Here is a 20,362-nt window from a genome sequence, read left to right as displayed (position 1 = left end):
TCTGAAAAGAGCCTTTGGGTTATTTGATTAAAGAATGGCCGCTTCACTTGGTCTTCGAGCCCGCAGAGGCGCTGGTTTTCTTGGGCAGCAGCACGGCCTGGATATTAGGCAGCACCCCGCCCTGAGCGATGGTCACCCCTCCCAGCAGCTTGTTGACCTCCTCGTCGTTGTGGACGGCCAGCTGCAGGTGTCTGGGGATGATGCGGGACTTCTTGTTGTCCCGGGCCGCGTTACCGGCCAGCTCGAGGATTTCAGCCGTCAGATACTCGAGCACAGCAGCCAGATAGACGGGGGCTCCGGCACCCACACGCTCAGCATAGTTGCCCTTTCTCAGGAGCCTGTGAACACGGCCCACCGGGAACTGCAGTCCAGCCCGGGAGGAGCGAGACTTGGTCTTGGAGCGAGCTTTACCGCCGGTCTTTCCTCTTCCAGACATTTCACAATTTCACAAACGCTTTCACAGGACTGAAATCAATTGTTGGGCAGCAAGTGTCTAAGTTTCTGTATCATAGGGACAGGAAGTGTTCCAGCGCCTGTTACTATGAACAGAAAGTGTCGGAGTGACATTATTTTCAGTTTGCAGTCATCTTGTAGCTGCAGAAATAAATTGATTTCAGCATGATGGGAGGATTGCTGATTCGGTTCTTATTTGTCATCAAAGAAAACTGAGTTCGATTACAGTGAATGCATAACTCAGCGTCTTCATTAATATTTCAAGCAGCAAGTTTCCGATGTATAGAAATACCCACCTTTCTCCCTTTTGTCTAATATATTTGATGATTAGAAATCTATCAAAGTGAGATTTAAAATTGAAGTGTCGTTTCCGGAAGGGAGCTCTGAAATTCTCATCCCCGTCTGTCGATAGAGATGGTTTCGAATTTCACCTCCGGAAAGCTCTGAATGTTTTACTGCCCCCAGTGCCGCCAGCTCCTACCGCCCACCCAACCTCTCCCATCCTCTAACCCCTATCCCCCACCTCTCCCTCCCACCAAACTCCACCTCCACCCCGCCCCAGTACCTGGATTGCCAATCATCGGAAACAGTTCCTCACTCTGACACGCTCGCCTCAACATCTCCGAACCGTCGGTGGAATTTCTTGTTAAACAAGGAAGAAGGAATTCCTTTCGAAGTGGTTTGGATGAAGGGGATGTTCTGTGTTTTCATTTCAGGAATTTAGCAACGATTGAGTGAAGGTCAACGGACCAAGATTTAGAGAGGACAAAAAATTGCAGCGACATTTTGAGGAGAGGTGCGGACAATAGTAACTGACTTCATGATCCAAAATCAATCTGAGATCCCGAGGCCAAGGTTCTGGGAATCAGTGGATCATTCAAAAATTCAAGAGACATAAATGCAGCACAGTTTTTATGGACAAGGCATTATCTGGCTGGAAGGAATGGTAGCCTGGTCCGAATGGATCAGGCGTCTGACTTCAATGTACATTATGGTGTAATCAGAAGATAGCAGTTTCGTGTCCTGTCCCGTTGCTTTATACAGAAATCTGGTGGAACGTCCAGTAAACCAGGTTCCCACTCGTCAGCTGCAAGTTCTGCTTTTTCTTCCAAACAATGCGGAGCACTTTCTCAGAATGTATTTCCTTGTTACTTTGTGCATTCATCCCTCACTCATCTTTGGATTGTGTTCCGTTACTAAGAAATCCACAATATCTGATTAATGTCGAGAAAGTATTGATATTTCCAATGGAACAAAAGGTTTTGCATTAATCCGTTTAATAAAATGCTGCGGAGGGAATTGCAATTTCCTCATCAAGCGGCTGAATGATTCGCTGAATGTTCAGTTTATGTTTCCAGGGATGAAAGATGATGTCACTGGTCTCGTAATCCAGAGGCCCAGGCTCATCTCTAGGGGTAAGTGTTCAAATCCCACCGTGGTAGCTCGTGGAATTTAATTTCAATTATTTCATGATTCTTGAATTGAAAGCTGGTCTCTGTAATGACGGCCATGATAATATCGTCGATTGTACTAAAAAAAATCATCTGGTTCACCAATGCACTTAAGAGGAAACATTCTGCCATCCTGACCTGGTCTGGCTTACATGTCACTCCTTGCACATGGGGATATGGTTGACTCTTATCTGCCCTCGGAAAATACTGAGCAAGCCATCCAGTTCGAGGGAGATTAGGGAAGGGCAGGATGTTCTGGCCGTGCAATTGACGCACACAGCCCACAAAAGAAGAATAAATAACAAAAAGTGCAATACGTGGTATACAAGGACGAAAGGATTGACAGTTTGGATCTTTATTCTCTTGTAATAACAAGGCTGAGGGGTGGCCTAACGCTTGTATTTCAAATAGTGAAAACAATATTTCATGGGATGTGAGCGTCGCTCGCAAGGCCAGTCTTTGTTACACATCCCAAATTGTACTTGAACTCCGTGGATTTCTCAGCGGGCAGTTAGGAATCAAACTCAAATGTCCTGGCCAGGGAAGACATCAGTGAACCATCACTGACATTAGCGTTTAATTGCAGATTTTTATTATTGAGTTTAATTTCCAGCAGCAGCCATGGTGGGAAATGAACATAAGTCCCCCGGATATTTCCACTGCTCCACTAACTCCTCTTAGAGAGATATATCAAGTCGAATGGACTCTATATCGGATCCCCAAGTTATTGTTAACAATAAAATCGCAACGGAGATCTTAGAAGAAAGCTCTGTGCAATCTGGCCTCAGAACTTGGGTTGGAGTATCACATCAGTGATTCCAGGCAGACCTTCTGCAAAATCACCGCACCGAGGAAGACACAGTTGATGAAACAACGACCAAGGTGGGATTCGAACCTTAACGTGCAAAATACAATGGATTTTTATTCCATCACCTTAACCTCTCGGCCAGCTCGGCACCAAATGGGGCCTATTAAACGCCCTTCTATACTTTTTGCATTCGTGAACTGTTGAAATAAATGATCCTCTTTGGTACAGGCCCTGAATATTCGGCCAGATGTGTAAAGGTGGAAATGTAGTTTCTTCCATTAACATAAATGCCCACCACATCAGATCAGGGACTGTTGTAAACCGACTGATGTGAATCACTTCAACACTTCAACCTGATATCCAACATGTTTCTACACAGTGTGAAAATCCAGCGCTGGAAGACCGGAACTTACAAGCATTTGGTTGCAAAATGAAACCCCTTCCAGCTCACTACAAGCACCGGAACACTTTAAAATGTCGTAAAATAAAATGAAACTTTGGGGTTCCCAGCTCTGCTTGTCTTTTCAGTCAAGATTGTAGCCGAGTGCAATCAGCCTCCAACCTGAATCCACACGGAGGGAGTTGCCTTATTTGACGCATAGGGATAAATTTAGAGTCTCATGGCACGGAGAAACGTTCTTTAATCTTGACATTCATTTTCATCACGCGTGTTTTTAGTGATGCATTTTCTGCAATGAGTTCCCGGGTGTTCAAACCTGGTCCTGATTTCCGGAACTGCCACCACCTCGAGCGCGAAAAAAATTACTGCATTAAGATGCCCGATGGGCTCGTTTGGGAATTGAACCCGGGTCCTCTCGCAGATTAATAGAATGAAATTCGCAACGCGTGAATCATGCCCCTAGACCAACGAGCCACCTGTACTACAAAGTGCAGTCAAAGGATCTTTTTCTTGTCACCCATAGTGTATCAAACAAAAGCGAATTACTGTTCCTGCTGGTTTTCTTTTGGAATGTATTAGAAACCCCGGGGACGACTCCAACCAGTGGAGAGATTCCCTCCTCATTTCCATGAACTTTCAGTTTTGCTGGGGTTCCTTGATGCCCGCACTAGGTCAAATGCTTCCCTGAACATAAGAGAACACTTGAACCTCACGGCTTGAGTTCAGCTGTTTCTCCATGTTTGGACCAAGGCTGCAAAGAGGTCAGAATGTGATTTAAAAGATGCCATACATGGTTTGGTTGAATGGACAGAAAATTGGCAAATGGAATTCAATCCCAGAAAGTTTGGGGTAATGCATTTGGGGAGGGCAAACAAAGAAAGGGAACACTCAATAAACGGGAGGATATTGAGAAAGGTTGCGGAAGTGAGAAACGTTGGAGTGCATGTTCACATTTCCCTGAAGGTGGCAAGACAGGGGGACAAGGTGGTAACGGAATGTTTTCCTTTATTGAACGAAGTAGTGAATACAAAAACAGGGATATAATGCTGGAAATCTATAAAACGCTGGTTAGGCCACGGTTGGAATTTTGTGCACAGTTCTGGTCATCACATTACAGGAAGGACACAAATGCTCTGGAGGGAGTGCAGAGAATATTTAAAAGAATGCTACAAGGGCTTGAAAATTGCAGCTGTGAGGAAAGGTTGGATATTCTAGGGTTGTTTTCCTTAGGACAGAGGAGGTTGAGGGGTGACCTAATTGAGGTGCAAAAAGATTATGAGCGACCTAGGGCTGGGGATCAGAACCAGTTGGGTTTCTCTGGCAGAGAAACACCAGAGACACAAAGGGCCGAATGGGCTTTCTCTGTGGTGTAACTTCTCTAAGATTCCATGTGTATAAGTGCCGGATTCATTCTGTATCACTCTGTCCCTGGTAAAGGATTTGAGTGTCTGACTCCTGATGTATTTGTCAGCCTCTGGGGATCAGTCATTCATTCTGCATTGCTCTCTCTGGAAAACTATGTGAGTGCGGGATTCATTATGTATTGGTCAGTCTCTGGGGATGTGTGTGAGTGTAGGATTCACTCTGCATTGCTCTGTCTCTGGTGCACTATGTGAGTGTGGGATTCATTATGTGTTCGTCAGTCTCTGGGGATGTTTGTGCGTGTGGGATTCACTCTGCATTGCTCTGCCTCTGGTACACTATGTGAGTGTGGGATTCATTATGTATTGGTCAGTCTCTGGGGATGTGTGTGCGTGTATGATTCACTCTGCATTGCTCTGTCTCTGGTGCACTATGTGAGTGTGGGATTCATTATGTATCTGTGAGTCTCTGAGGTACTTTGAAAATCAGTATTCATTCTACCAAGAATATACTTCATTGGGCCATTTGGACACATTGGTACATTATTGCTAACCATCTTCAATCCAGTTTACTTTAAGTAATATTACCTTTTTTTCCATGAAATCTATTCCCTCTCCTATGCTTATCTTGCTTTCCCTGAAATACAGCTGTGCTAATCGTCTTGACTGCTCAATATGACAGCCAGTTCCAAATTCTACCGACTCAGTGGGAAAACAAGGTAGTATCGAATTCTCTTTGAATTGATTGTTGACACCTCTATGTCCACCCTATCACATCCCGTCACTAATTCCTCATATTGAGCTGTTTCTGCAACACACACAGTTAATGTCATTGTATCAAAATCCTGGAACTCCCTCCCTCACAGCACTGTGGGTCTACCTACACCACAGGGACTGCAGCGGTCCAGGAAGGCAACTCACCACCACCTTCTCAAGGTCACTTAGGAATGCACAATAAATGCTGGCCGAGCCAGCGAATCTCATATCCATTGAATTAATAAAAAAAAGTTCCGCTCTGTTGCAGTTCTCAGCTCTGGCCAGTAGATGTCAGCACACTCAGGGAGCGACAGAACAGACAAGAAGCGTTCACATTTTATTGGACGGCGAAGGGTTATTTGGTTCAATGCAGATCTGTCAATGGCACTCTGTACCTGTGATATTGTAAAGTAAGTATGGGAATCATATGTTTCTTTCATCACTTGGTTCTGTTTGTGTGCATGAGATTCATTCTTTATCTGTCAGTGGGATTAATTTTACATCTGTCAATCTTTGTTATTATAAATCATTGTGAGATTCAATTGCAGTTTTCCCAATCATCGGTATTGTATGTGAAAGTAGAATTTACAGTGTGTGTGTATTAGTGTGTGGTCTTCCATTTGTATCCATCAGCATCTGTTACTCTATGTGATGCTTGGAATCTTTCTAAATCTCTCAGTGGTACAATTGGTGTGTCATATTTCTTTAGTATCTCTCAGATTCAGCTATTGTGAGTGAGTGCAGTGACCAGCCTGTATCTTTCAGCATCTGGCACTGAAAATGTGCTTGAGAATTATTCTCTGCTTCTGTGTGAGTGTGGGATTCATTATATAACCTTCAGTCTCTGGGACTAATTATAAGTTTGGATTCATTCCACATACATTTCCAGCAGAACAACAAGCCACTGATATGGTAGGTTTAAAGCAAACAATGTGTGTAAGCTTTGGCTGAGTATTAAATCTCTGGAGGAAACACTACGTTTATTCTGATTTCGTCAATTATTTGCCTGTTGGAAAAAAGTATATTTTAGGACTCAAGTACAGGTGGAGTGGAAGATACAGATTCCATCAATTTAACCTCTATAAATAATAATTGTGAAAAGTTTGAGAGACTTTAGACAGGCTCTAGCTCTGATTGGTCAGTCCATTCTCAATCCTAATCTTCAACCAATCGGAGAGCCAAGTAACAGGAATTGGAAGTGCCGATTGGCTTATATTTTCAAATTCGAAAAGCCCGCCAATTTGAGGGGGGAAAAAAGATAATAGCCGAACGGCTTAATTTCAAGGCAACAATTTTAATCTCACGCTTTAGGAGCTGTAATATTCCATTCTGCGTCACAGAATCCTGGCGCTATTTTAGGAACAGATTAAATGTGTCAATCTCTTATCTGTAACCGGCGGTAACAAAGCAGCGATTTAAAACAGAGCCAATCTCAGCTCACTGGAAACGCAATAACATAGGTTACCAACCGACTCCTTCCTACAGGTTTCATCGGAACAGAGAGAAACGGCTGATTTCTGATCCTGTCCCCGGAAAGCGGCCGGGAATGTTACAATCGGAAGAGCGGAGCGCTCCAGCAGCCACACGCTCAGCATAGCTGCTCTTTCTCATGAGCCTGTGAACACGGCCCGCGGGGAGCTGCAGTCCAGCCCGGGAGGAGCGAGACTTGGCTTTGGCTTTGTCCTGGGCTCCACCGCCGGTCTTTCTACAATCTTACACACACTGACACCACGAATGAAGAATTCCTCTCGCACACACCCTTTCCCTATCTTCTGGGGAATGTAGACGGCCACTTCTGAAAGCCCGGTCATGAGCTTGTGTGATACACAGCGCGAAATGATCTGATCAGGGTAGCCATTACCCTGCAGGATGCCTTTGATGAGCCCGATTTCAGCATCAAGCTTGAACGGTGAACAAATGGCTCGGGCCCGAATCACAAAGTTGTTGATAAGACCAATCTTACAGAGCGTGGAACTGTAAGAATCCCAACGCGTATTTTAACTAATTTAGAGAATTTTGGTCTGACTACGGATTAGGCTGAAAATAAATCACGAATGCGATGGCCGGGAATCGAACCCGGGTAAAACTGCTTGGAAGGCAGCTATGCTCACCACTATACCACCATCGCCCGTTTTTTCAAATTACAATCAGCATTTATAGTACCGCGAAACACACTATATCTTTGGCATCTTGTGTCTGATTGATAAACTGATTTGAAATAATTCTCACCATGTTTATGTTGTTTCACACGCATTTAAAATGACCCCAAAGAAGTTACCTCTTTGCACGTCTCACGTGCAGCCAGCAGAGGGCACCAGTCCACAATAAATTCTCTCCTGCTGTTACTGTGGACACATCGAGACAGGAAAATGTCTGTTGCTGCCCGGGGAACGGGCCGTGAAACAGACAAAGATAGTGACCAACTACAACGGCCCCATGTAGATATCCACAAAGTTCAGAACAATAAAAAAATGCAACTTATCCTGGAAGGGATGATGAAGTTCTCTCTGAAATAACTACACCAACACTGCCCTTAAAATAATTGATTTGCTGTCACTAATTCAATACCAACCGTTTAAATTTCAGCCGGTATTCATTTCCAGTTCTTAGACAGACACTTTCACTGACCGGTTCAATCTTTGCAAAACATTTCGAATTCCCTCTCAATAAACTAAATTACAGGCCCGTGATCCGATTTTATCTTGTTCTTAGTCCCATTAATTTGTGATACCTGCAGACTAACTGGTTTAGAGGCTGATGTGTTTGTGACCTTCGTTCTCCTTCTCTGCCTGATCCTCACACCTCTTGACTGCCTTGTAGATTACAAATCTCCCCAACTCAACCTTGGCCAAACCCCGCGTCACAACTCAAACCCAAACATATTATATTCTCCAATTCAGCTGGAAGAGGGGTTAGTAAAAGTCTCAATGCTTCTGGGAGGGGAGTTGTGTGTTAATGGAATAGAAGATGTCCTAGAAATGGAAGCAGACTGTTTGTCTGTTTGTAGAAGCGACTGGAATGAGGCGGGGATATTGCTGACAGGTCTGGATTTAAAAGATCCCGGTTTCTAACTATAGATAATCAAGATGTTCCATTGAGTAAGATTTGTTTCGAGCGCCCTGTTCACTAATGGTGCCCAGAATTCGAAAACAAATCAGTTCGAACAGGCAGGAGGCGGAGCTAGATGATCACAGACTCTGTTCTTTCTGTCACTCAGTCTCCTCCCCTCCCGTTCTCAGTCAGGTCGGGGCGGGCTATTTAAAAGAGGAACGTGAAGCAGCTCGTCTCTCATAGTCTGCAGCGATCGGAGTGAAGAATCATCATGTCTGGCAGAGGGAAAGGAGGCAAAGGACTCGGGAAAGGCGGAGCAAAGCGGCACCGCAAAGTGCTTCGTGATAATATCCAGGGCATCACCAAACCAGCAATCCGCCGCCTGGCTCGCCGTGGCGGTGTCAAGCGGCTCTCGAGTTTGATCTATGAGGAGACTCGCGGGGCGCTGAAGGTTTTCCTGGAGAATGTGATCAGGGATGCGGTCACCTACACTGAACACGCCAAGCGCAAGACGGTCACTGCCATGGATATGGTGTACGCTCTGAAACGCCAGGGCCGCACTCTCTATGGTTTCGGCGGCTGAACAACTCGACCCTTTCTACCGAACAAACAACAAAGGCTCTTTTCAGAGCCACCCAAAACGTCACATTAAGAGCACTGACCTGGGAACGGGAGCGAGAAATCTCAAACTGTAACTGAATGAAAAGCAACTTTAGCATCATTTCATTCTCTTTCTGTCACTAGTTCATTTATTAAGGATGTTGATGTTTTAAGTGGGGAGTGCAGCGGTCTATTACCTCCCCAGACCCCACTCTCCCACTCCAATATAGTGGAAGAACGACTCACTCCATTTTCTCTTCAATATCTATTAAACCGTGACATGAATAAAACCCATACAGTTCATGATGTTTATGTGGGAGACCCGGAACTGTCGGTAGTCATGGTGATTTCGCCCATCAGTAGGAGCTTTCTACCCGCCTGTTATAAACAGATCAGGTAAAGATTCCGAATTGAAACCGGGTTGAAAGGCATGTAGAGCCAAAATGAGACTTTTCTCAGGTTTTATACTGGTGTCTTTTGCAGCGAAGCTGTTATTTTTTAATGAAAATGCTGGAAAATTTCATCAGGTCTGGCAGCACCTTTGCGGAGAGAGGGAATTATCTCTTCGAGTGGGCATGACACTTCTTCAGTGCCAGAATGAAATGAGTTCAGACAGTGAGCAGCCCTTTCACAGACTCTGTGAGAAGCTCTGAAAAGAGCCTTTGGGTTATTAGATTAAAGAATGGCCGATTCACTTGGTCTTCGAGCCCGCAGCGGCGCTGGTTTTCTTGGGCAGCAGCACGGCCTGGATATTAGGCAGCACCCCGCCCTGAGCGATGGTCACCCCTCCCAACAGCCTGTTGAGCTCCTCGTCGTTGCGGACGGCCAGCTGCAGGTGTCTGGGGATGATGCGGGTCTTCTTGTTGTCCCGGGCCGCGTTAGCGACCAGCTCGAGGATTTCAGCCATCAGATACTCGAGCACAGCAGCCAGATAGACGGGGGCTCCGGCACCCACACGCACAGCATAGTTGCTGTTTCTCAGGAGCCTGTGAACACGGCCCACCGGGAGCTGCAGTCCAGCCCGGGAGGAGCGAGACTTGGCTTTTGCTTTGTCCTGGGCTATACCGCCGATCTTTCTACAGTCTTACACACACTTACACCACGAATGAAGAATTCCTCTCGCACTCACGCTTTCCCTATCTTCTGGGGAATGTAGTCGGCCACTTCTGAAAGCCCGGTCATGAGCTTGTGTGATACACAGCGCGAAATGATCTGGTCAGGGTAGCCATTACCCTGCAGGATGCCTTTGATGAGCCCGATTTCAGCATCAAGCTTGCACGGTGAACAAATGGCTCCGGCCCGATTCACAAAGTTGCTGATAAGACCAATCTTACAGAGCGTGGAACTGTAAGAATCCCAACGCGTATTTTAACTAATGTAGAGAATTGTGGTCTGACCACGGATAAGGCTGAAAATAAATCACTACTGCGATGGCCGGTAATCGACCCGGGTCAACTGCTTGGAAGGCAGCTATGCTCACCACTATACCACCATCGCACACTTCTTCAAATTACAGTCAGCATTTATAGTACCGCGAAACACACTATATACTTGGCATCTTGTGTCTGATTGATAAACTGTTTTGCAATAATTCTCACCATGTTTATGTTGTTTCACACACATTTAAAATTTCCCCAAAGAAGTTACCTCTTTGCACGTCTCACGTGCAGCCAGCAGAGGGCACCAGTCCACAATAAATTCTCTCCGGCTGTTTCTGTGGACACATCGAGACAGGAAAAGGTCTGTTGCTGCCCGGGGAACGGGCCGTGAAACAGACAAAGATAGTGACCAACTACAACGGCTCCATGTAGATATCCACAAAGTTCCGAACAATAAAAAAAATGCAACTTATCCTGGAAGGGATGATGAAGTTCTCTCTGAAATAACTACACCAACACTTCCCTTAAAATAATTGATTTGCTGTCACTAATTCAATACCAACCGTTTAAATTTCAGCCGGTATTCATTTCCAGTTCTTAGACAGACACTTTCACTGACCGGTTCAATCTTTGCAAAACATTTCGAATTCCCTCTCAATAAACTAAATTACAGGCCCGTGATCCGATTTTATCTTGTTCTTAGTCCCATTAATTTGTGATACCTGCAGACTAACTGGTTTAGAGGCTGATGTGTTTGTGACCTTCGTTCTCCTTCTCTGCCTGATCCTCATACCTCCTGACTGCCTTGTAGATTACAAATCTCTCCAACTCAACCTTGGCCAAACCCCGCGTCACAACTCAAACCCAAACACGTTATATTCTCCAATTCAGCTGGAAGAGGTGTTAGCAAAAGTCTCAATGCTTCTGGGAGGGGAGTTGTGTGTTAATGGAATAGAAGATGTCCTAGAAATGGAAGCAGACTGTTTGTCTGTTTGTAGAAGCGACTGGAATGAGGCGGGGATATTGCTGACAGGTCTGGATTTAAAAGATCCCGGTTTCTAACTATAGATAATCAAGATGTTCCATTGAGTAAGATTTGTTTCGAGCGCCCTGTTCACTAATGGTGCCCAGAATTCGAAAACAAATCAGTTCGAACAGGCAGGAGGCGGAGCTAGATGATCACAGACTCTGTTCTTTCTGTCACTCAGTCTCCTCCCCTCCCGTTCTCAGTCAGGTCCGGGCGGGCTATTTAAAAGAGGAACGTGAAGCAGCTCGTCTCTCATATTCTGCAGTGATCTGAGTGAAGAATCATCATGTCTGGCAGAGGGAAAGGAGGCAAAGGACTGGGGAAAGGCGGAGCAAAGCGGCACCGCAAAGTGCTTCGTGATAATATCCAGGGCATCACCAAACCAGCAATCCGCCGCCTGGCTCGCCGTGGCGGTGTCAAGCGGCTCTCGAGTTTGATCTATGAGGAGACTCGCGGGGCGCTGAAGGTTTTCCTGGAGAATGTGTTCAGGGATGCGGTCACCTACACTGAACACGCCAAGCGCAAGACGGTCACTACCATGGATGTGCTGTACGCTCTGAAACGCCAGGGTCGCATTCTCTATGGTTTCGGCGGCTGAACAACTCGACCCTTTCTACCAAACACACAACAAAGGCTCTTTTCAGAGCCACCCAAAACGTCACATTAAGAGCACTGACCTGGGAACGGGAGCGAGAAATCTCAAACTGTAACTGAATGAAAAGCAACTTTAGCATCATTTCATTCTCTTTCTGTCACTAGTTCATTTATTAAGGTTGTTGATGTTTTAAGTGGGGATTGGAGCGGTGTAGTACCTCCCCAGACCCCACTCTCCCACTCCAATATATTGGAAGAACGACTCACTCCATTTTCTCTTCAATATCTATTAAACCGTCATTTGAATAAAACCCGTACAGTTCATGATGTTTATGTGGGAGACCCGGAACTGTCGGTAGTCATGGTGATTTCGCCCATCAGTAGGAGCTTTCTACCCGCCTGTTATAAACAGATCAGGTAAAGATTCCGAATTGAAACCGGGTTGAAAGGCATGTAGAGCCTAAATGAGACTTTTCTCAGGTTTTATACTAATGTCTTTTGCAGCGAAACTAGAATTTTTAATGAAAATGGTGGAAAATTTCATCAGGTCTGGCAGCACCTGTGTGGAGAGAGGGAATTATCTCTTCTAATGGGCATGACGCTTCTTCAGAGCCAGAATGAAATGAGTTCAAACAGTGAGCAGCCCTTTCACAGACTCTGTGCGTGGCTCTGAAAAGAGCCTTTGGGTTATTAGATTAAAGAATGGCCGCTTCACTTGGTCTTCGAGCCCGCAGCGGCGCTGGTTTTCTTGGGCAGCAGCACGGCCTGGATATTAGGCAGCACCCCGCCCTGAGCGATGGTCACCCCTTCCAGCAGCTTGTTGAGCTCCTCGTCGTTGCGGACGGCCAGCTGCAGGTGTCTGGGGATGATGCGAGTCTTCTTGTTGTCCCGGGCCGCGTTACCGGCCAGCTCGAGGATTTCAGCCGTCAGATACTCGAGTACAGCAGCCAGATAGACCGGGGTTCCGGCACCCACACGCACAACATAGTCGCCCTTTCTCAGGAGCCTGTGAACACGGCCCACCGGGAACTGCAGTCCAGCGCGAAAGGAGCGATACTTGGCTTTGGCTTTGTCCTGGGCTCTACCGCCGGTCTTTCTACAATCTTACACACACTTACACCACGAATGAAGAATTCCTCCCGCACACACCCTTCCTCAAACTTCTGGGGAATGCAGTCGGCCGACTTCTGAATGGTCAAGGTGTTCGGAATCTCATTGGGTGGCTTTTGTAACAAATCAGAGAGCAGCTTATTTCACCAACCAAAAAACATCAAAAAGAAAAAAAACAAAATACCGCGGATGCTGGAAATCTAGCCAAAAATAAAAATACCTGTATAAACTCAGCAGGTCTGACAGCATCTGCGGAGGGGAATACAGAGCGATCTGATGAAGAGTCATACGGACTCGAAGCGTCAACTGTATTCCCCTCCGCAGATGCTGTCAGACCTGCTGAGTTTTTCCAAGAACAAAAAGAAAATGGACCGTAGATTGAGCCAACCTGGCAGAGCTGAAACGGTTTTACAAATTGAACATTAGCGCCAATGTATTTGAGTGTGGCTGAAAAAAGAGACATGTCAAAGCTTTTCCTTCTGCAATCAAACAGGACACTGGCAAGAAAACCAATGTAAGGGGAAGACAACAATTTATACTGATAGAGAATATACTTCAGGGTGGAAAGTGACGGTCTCAGGCCCGGTCATGAGCTTGTGTGATACACAGCGCGAAATGATCTGATCAGGGTAGCCATTACCCTGCAGGATGCCTTTGATGAGCCCGATTTCAGCATCAAGCTTGCACGGTGAACAAATGGCTCGGACCCGATTCACAAAGTTGCCGATAAGACTAATCTTACAGAGCGTGGGACTGTAAGAACCCCAACGCGTATTTTAACCAGTGTAGAGAATTGTGGTCTGACCACGGATAAGGCTGAAAATAAATCACTCCTGCGATGGCCAGGAATCGACCCGGGTCAACTGCTTGGAAGGCAGCTATGCTCACCACTATACCACCATCGCACACTTCTTCAAATTACAGTCACCATTTATAGTACCGCAAAACACACTATATCTTTGGCATCTTGTGTCTGATTGATAAACTGTTTTGCAATAATTCTCACCATGTTTATGTTGTTTTACACACATTTAAAATTTCCCCAAAGAAGTTACCTCTTTGCACGTCTCACGTGCAGCCAGCAGAGGGCACCAGTCCACAATATATTGGCTCCTGCTGTTTCTGTGGACACATCGAGACAGGAAAAGGTCTGTTGCTGCCCGGGGAACGGGCCGTGAAACAGACAAAGATAGTGACCAACTACAACGGCTCCATGTAGATATCCACAAAGTTCCGAACAATAAAAAAATGCAACTTATCCTGGAAGGGATGATGAAGTTCTCTCTGAAATAACTACACCAACACCTCCCTTAAAATAATTGATTTGCTGTCACTAATTCAATACCATTGCTGACTGGTCTGGATTTAAAAGATCCGGGTTTCAAACGATAGATAAACAAGATGTTCCATTAATGGTGCCCAGAATTCGAAAACAAATCAGTTCGAACAGGCAGGAGGCGGAGCTGGATGATCACAGACTCTGTTCTGTCTGTCACTCAGTCTCCTCCCCGCCCCGCCTCTCACTCTCTGTCCCGTTCTCAGTCAGGTCGGGGCGGGTTATTTAAAAGAGGAACTTGAAGCAGCTCGTCTCTCATATTCTGCAGTGATCTGAGTGAAGGTTCATCATGTCTGGCAGAGGGAAAGGAGGCAAAGGACTGGGGAAAGGCGGAGCAAAGCGGCACCGCAAAGTGCTTCGTGATAATATCCAGGGCATCACCAAACCAGCAATCCGCCGCCTGGCTCGCCGAGGCGGTGTCAAGCGGCTCTCGGGTTTGATCTATGAGGAGACTCGCGGGTCGCTGAAGGTTTTCCTGGAGAATGTGATCAGGGATGCGGTCACCTACACTGAACACGCCAAGCGCAAAACGGTCACTACCATGGACGTGGTGTACGCTCTGAAACGCCAGGGCCGCATTCTCTATGGTTTCGGCGGCTGAACAACTCGAACCTTTCTACCAAACACACAACAAAGGCTCTTTTCAGAGCCACCCAAAACGTCACATTAAGAGCACTGACCTGGGAACAGGAGCGAGAAATCTCAAACTGTAACTGAATGAAAAGCAGCTTTAGCATCATTTCATTCTCTTTCTGTCACTAGTTCATTAATTAAGGATGTTGATGTTTTAAGTGGGGAGTGCAGCGGTGTATTATCTCCCCAGACCGCACTCTCCCACTCCAATATAGTGGAAGAACGACTCACCCCATTTTCGCTTCAATATCTATTAAACCGTGACATGAATAAAACCCATACAGTTCATGGTGTTTATGTGGGAGACCCGGAACTGTCGGTAGTCATGGTGATTTCGCCCATCAGTAGGAGCTTTCTACCCGCCTGTTATAAACAGATCAGGTAAAGATTCCGAATTGAAACCGGGTTGAAAGGCATGTAGAGCCAAAATGAGACTTTTCTCAGGTTTTATACTGGTGTCGTTTGCAGCGAAGCTAGTATTTTTAATGAAAATGCTGGAAAATTTCATCAGTTCTGGCAGCATCTGTGTGGAGAGAGGGAATTATCTCTTCTAATGGGCATGACGCTTCTTCAGAGCCAGAATGAAATGAGTTCAGACAGTGAGCAGTCCTTTCACAGACTCTGTGAGAGGCTCCGAAAAGAGCCTTTGGGTTATTAGATTAAAGAATGGCCTCTTCACTTGGTCTTCGAGCCCGCAGCGGCGCTGGGTTTCTTGGGCAGCAGCACGGCCTGGTTATTAGGCAGCACCCCGCCCTGAGCGATGGTCACCCCTCCCAGCAGCTTGTTGAGCTCCTCGTCGTTGCGGACGGCCAGCTGCAGGTGTCTGGGGACGATGCGGGTCTTCTTGTTGTCCCGGGCCGCGTTACCGGCCAGCTCGAGGATTTCAGCCATCAGATACTCGAGCAAAGCAGCCAGATAGACCGGGGCTCCGGCACCCAGACACACAGCATAGTCGCCCTTTCTCAGGAGCCTGTGAACACGGCCCACCGGGAACTGCAGTCCAGCCCGGGAGGAGCGAGACTTGGCCTTGGAGCGAGCTTTACCGCCGGTCTTTCCTCTTCCAGACATTTCACAATTTCACAAACGCTTTCACAGGACTGAAATCAATTGTTGGGCAGCAAGTGTCTAAGTGTCTGTATCATTGGGACAGGAATTGTTGCAGCGCCTGTTACCATGAACAGAAAGTGTCGGAGTGACATTATTTTCAGTTTGCAGTCATCTTGTAGTTGCAGAAATAAATTGATTTCAGCATGATGGGAGGATTGCTGATTCGGTTCTTATTTGTCATCAAAGAAAACTGAGTTCGATTACAGTGAATGCATAACTCAGCGTCTTCAGTAATATTTCAAACAGCAAGTTCCCGATGTATAGAAATACCCACCTTTCTCCCTTTTGTCTAATATATTTGGTGAATAGAAATCTATCAAAGTGAGATTTAAAATTGAAGTGCTGTTTCCGGAAGGGAGCTCTGAAATTCTCATCCCCGTTTGTCGATAGAGATGGTTTCGAATTTCACCTCCGGAAAGCTCTGAATGTTTTTCTGCCCCCAGTGCCGCCAGCTCCTACCCCCCCACCCAACCTCTCCCATCCTCTAACTCCTACCCCCCACCTCTCGCACACACCAATCTCCACCTCCACCCCGCCTCACCTCCCGCTCCAGTACCTGGATTGCCAATCATTGGAAACAGTTCCTCACTCTGACACGATCGCCTCAACATCTCCGAACCTTCGGTGGAATTTCTTGTTAAACAGGGAAGAAGGAATTCCTTTCGAAGTGGTTTGGATGAAGGGGATGTTCTGTGTTTTTATTTCAGGAATTTACCAGCGATTGAGCGAAGGTCAAGGAGCAAAGATGTAGAGAGGACAAAAAAAATGCAGCGACATTTTGAGGAGAGGTGCGGACAATAGGAACTGACTTCATGATCCAAAATCAATCTGAGATCCCGAGGCCAAGGTTCTGGGAATCAGTGGATCATTCAAAAATCCAAGAGACATAAATGCAGCACCGTTTTTATGGACAAGGCATTATCCGGCTGGAAGGAATGGTAGCCTGGTCCGAATGGATCAGGCGTCTGACTTCAATGTACATTATGGTGTAATCAGAAGATAGCAGTTTCGTGTCCTGTCCCGTTGCTTCATACAGAAATCTGGTGGAACGTCCAGTAAACCGGGTTCCCACTCGTCAGCTGCAAGTTCTGCTTTTTCTTCCAAACAATGCGGAGCTCTTTCTCAGAATGTATTTCCTTGTTACCTGGTGCATTCATCCCTCACACATCTTTGGATTTTGTTCCGTTACTAAGAAATCCACAATATCTGACTAATGTCGAGAAAATAATGATATTTCCAATTGAACAAAAGGTTTTGCATTAATCAGTTTAATAAAATGCTGCGGAGGGAATTCCAATTTCCTCATCAAGCGGCTGAATGATTCGCTGAATGTTCAGTTGTTGTTTCCAGGGATGAAAGATGATGTCACTGGTCTCGGAATCCAGAGGACCAGGCTCATCTCTAGGGGCAAGTGTTCAAATCCCACCGTGGCAGCTCTTGGAATTGAAATTCAATTATTTCATGATTCTTGAATTGAAAGCTGGTCTCTGTAATGACGGCCATGAAACTATCGTCGATTGTTGTAAAAAACCATCTGGTTCACCAATGCACTTAAGAGGAAACAGTCTGCCGTCCTGACCTGGTCTGGCTTACATGTGACTCCATGCACATGGGGATATGGTTGACTCTTATCTGCCCTCGGAAATTACTGAGCAAGCTATCCAGTTCGAGGGAGATTAGGGAAGGGCAGGAAGTTCTGGCCGTGCAATTGACGCCCGCAGCCCACAGAGGAAGAATAAATAACAAAAAAATGCAATGCGTGGTATACAAGGACGAAAGGATTGACAGTTTGGATCTTTATTCTCTTGTAATAACAAGGCTGAGGGGTGGCCTAACGCTTGTATTTCAAAAAGTGAAAACAATATTTCATGGGATGTGAGCGTCGCTCGCAAGGCCAGTCTTTGTTACACATCCCAAATTGTACTTGAACTCCGTGGATTTCTCAGCGGGCAGTTAGGAATCAAACTCATATGTAGGTCCGGCCAGGGAAGACATCAATGAACCATCACTGAGATTAGCGTTTAATTGCAGGTTTTAATTATTGAGTTTAATTTCCACCAGGAGCCATGATGGGAAATGAACCCAAATCCCCGGAATATTTCTGCTCCACTAACTCCCCTTAGAGAGAGATCGAAATATTAAGTCGAATGGACTCTAAATCGAATCCCCAAGTTATTGTTAACAATAAAATCGCAACGGAGATCTTAGAAGAAAACTCTATGCAATCTGGCCTCAGAACTTGGGTTGGAGGATCAGATCAGTGATTCCAGGCAGACCTTCTGCAAAATCACCCCTCCAAGGAAGAAACAGTTGATGAAACAACGACCCAGGTGGGATTCGAACCTTAACGTGCAAAAAACAATGGATTTTTATTCCATCACCTTAACCTCTCGGCCAGCTCGGCACAAATTAAACCCCCTTCTATACTTTTTGCATTCATGAACTGTTGAAATAAATGATCCTCTTTGGTACAGGCCCTGAATATTCGGCCAGATGTGTAAAGGTGGAAATGTAGTTTCTGCCATTAACATAAATGCCAATCACATCAGATCAGGGACTGTTGTAAACCGACTGATGTGAATCACTTCAACCTGATATCAAACATCTACACAGTGTGAAAATCCAGCGCTGAAAGAACGGAACTTACAAGCATTTGGTTGCAAAAGAAACCCCTCCCAGCTCACTGCAAGCATCAGAACACAGTTAAAATGTGGTAAATTGAAATGAAACTTTGGGGTTCCCAGCTCTGCTTGCCCTTTCAGTCAAGATTGTAACTGAGTGCAATCAGCCTCCTACCTGAATCCACACGGAGGGAGTTGCCTTATTTGACGCATAGGGATAAATTCAGAGTCTCATGGCACGGAGAAACGTTCTTTAAACTTGACATTCATTTTCATCACGCGTGTTGAAGTGATGCATTCCCTGCAATGACTTCCCGGGTGTTCAAACCTGGTCCTGATTTCCGGAACTGCCACCACCTCGAGCGCGAAAAAAATTACTGCATTAAGGTGCCCGATGGGCTCGTCCGGGAATTGAACCCGGGACCTGTCGCACATTAATAAAATGAAAATCCCAAGGCGTGAATCATGGCCGGAGATCAACAAGCCACCTGTGCTACAAAGTGCAGTCAAGGGATCGTTTCATTGTCACCCATAGTGTATGAAACAAAAGCGAATTACTGTTCCTGCTGGAATTCTTTTGGAATGTATTAGAAACCCCGGGGACGACTCCAAACAGTGCAGAGTTTCCCGCCTTATTTCCATGAACTTTCAGTTTTGCTGGGGTTCCTTGATGCCCGCACTAGGTCAAATGCTTCCCTGAACATAAGTCAACACTTGAACCTCACGGCTTGCGTTCAGCTGTTTCTCCATGTTTGGACCAAGGCTGCAAAGAGGGCAGAATGTGATTTGAAAGATGCCATACATGGTTTGGTTGAGTGGTCAGAAAATTGGCAAATGGAATTCAATCCCAGAAAGTTTGGGGTAATGCATTTGGGGAGGGCAGACAAAGAAAGGGTACACTCAATAAACGGGAGAATATTGAGACAGGTTGCGGAAGGGAGACACTTTGGAGTGCATGTCCACATTTCCCTGAAGGTGGCAAGACAGGGGGACAAGGTGGTAACGGAACATTTTCCTTTATTGAACGAAATATTGAATACAAAAACAGGGATATAATGCTGGAAAACTATAAAACGCTGGTTAGGCCACAGCTGGAATTTTGTGCACAGTTCTGGTCATCACATTACAGGAAGGACACAAATGCTCTGGAGGGAGTGCAGAGAATATTTAAAAGAATGCTACGAGGGCTTGAAAATTGCAGCTGTGAGGAAAGATTGGATATTCTAGGGTTGTTTTCTTAGAACAGTGGAGGTTGAGGGGGTGACCTAATTGAGGTGCAAAAAGATTATGAGGGACCTAGATATGGTAAACAATAAAGACTTGTCTTCCCTAGCTCAGGGGTCAATTACCTGGGGGGCATAGATTTGAGGTGATTGGCAGAAGGATTAGAGGGGACACGAGGAATATCTTTTTCACGCAGAGGGTGGCGGGTGTCTGGAATTCACTGCCTAAATCGGTGGTTGAGGCTGAAACGACCAACTCATTGGAAAGGCACTTGAATCTGCGCCTGAAGCGCTGTCACCTGCAAAGCTACGGACCAGGTACAGGAAAGTCCGATTAAAATCAGCGGCTCGCTCTTTTTTTTGGTGGCACAGACATGACAGGCTGAATGGCCTCTTTCTGCATCGTAATGTTTCCATAGTGTCATGGCTTCTGTGGTGTTGCCGAGAGGGTA

At 45.9% G+C, this 20,362-nt stretch overlaps 2 protein-coding genes, 1 long non-coding RNA gene and 2 other non-coding genes across 5 annotated transcripts in view; 2 read left to right on the top strand and 3 right to left on the bottom strand.

Moving 5' to 3' along the window:
• LOC144670420 (histone H2B-like) overlaps nt 1–20,362 on the top strand; it is a 528,756-nt gene that overhangs the window by 325,207 nt on the left and 183,187 nt on the right. The gene's annotated exons all lie outside the window — the stretch shown is intronic.
• Nucleotides 1–20,362, top strand: part of LOC144670333 (uncharacterized) — an 82,620-nt gene that overhangs the window by 39,469 nt on the left and 22,789 nt on the right. The gene's annotated exons all lie outside the window — the stretch shown is intronic.
• LOC144670220 (histone H2A-like) lies at nt 44–436 on the bottom strand. The gene has a single exon (XM_078532707.1). The coding sequence runs from the start codon at nt 434–436 to the stop codon at nt 44–46; it is 393 nt and encodes a 130-aa protein (XP_078388833.1).
• On the bottom strand, nt 7,285–7,357 carry trnag-ucc (transfer RNA glycine (anticodon UCC)). Its single transcript has one exon. It is a non-coding gene; the product is annotated as a tRNA-Gly (tRNA).
• trnag-ucc (transfer RNA glycine (anticodon UCC)) lies at nt 10,307–10,377 on the bottom strand. Its single transcript has one exon. It is a non-coding gene; the product is annotated as a tRNA-Gly (tRNA).

Source organism: Cetorhinus maximus, chromosome 31 (assembly GCF_964194155.1).
Source record: "Cetorhinus maximus chromosome 31, sCetMax3.hap1.1, whole genome shotgun sequence".
Taxonomy (NCBI): Eukaryota; Metazoa; Chordata; class Chondrichthyes; order Lamniformes; family Cetorhinidae; genus Cetorhinus; species Cetorhinus maximus.
This window is presented reverse-complemented; position numbering and strand designations above follow the sequence as displayed.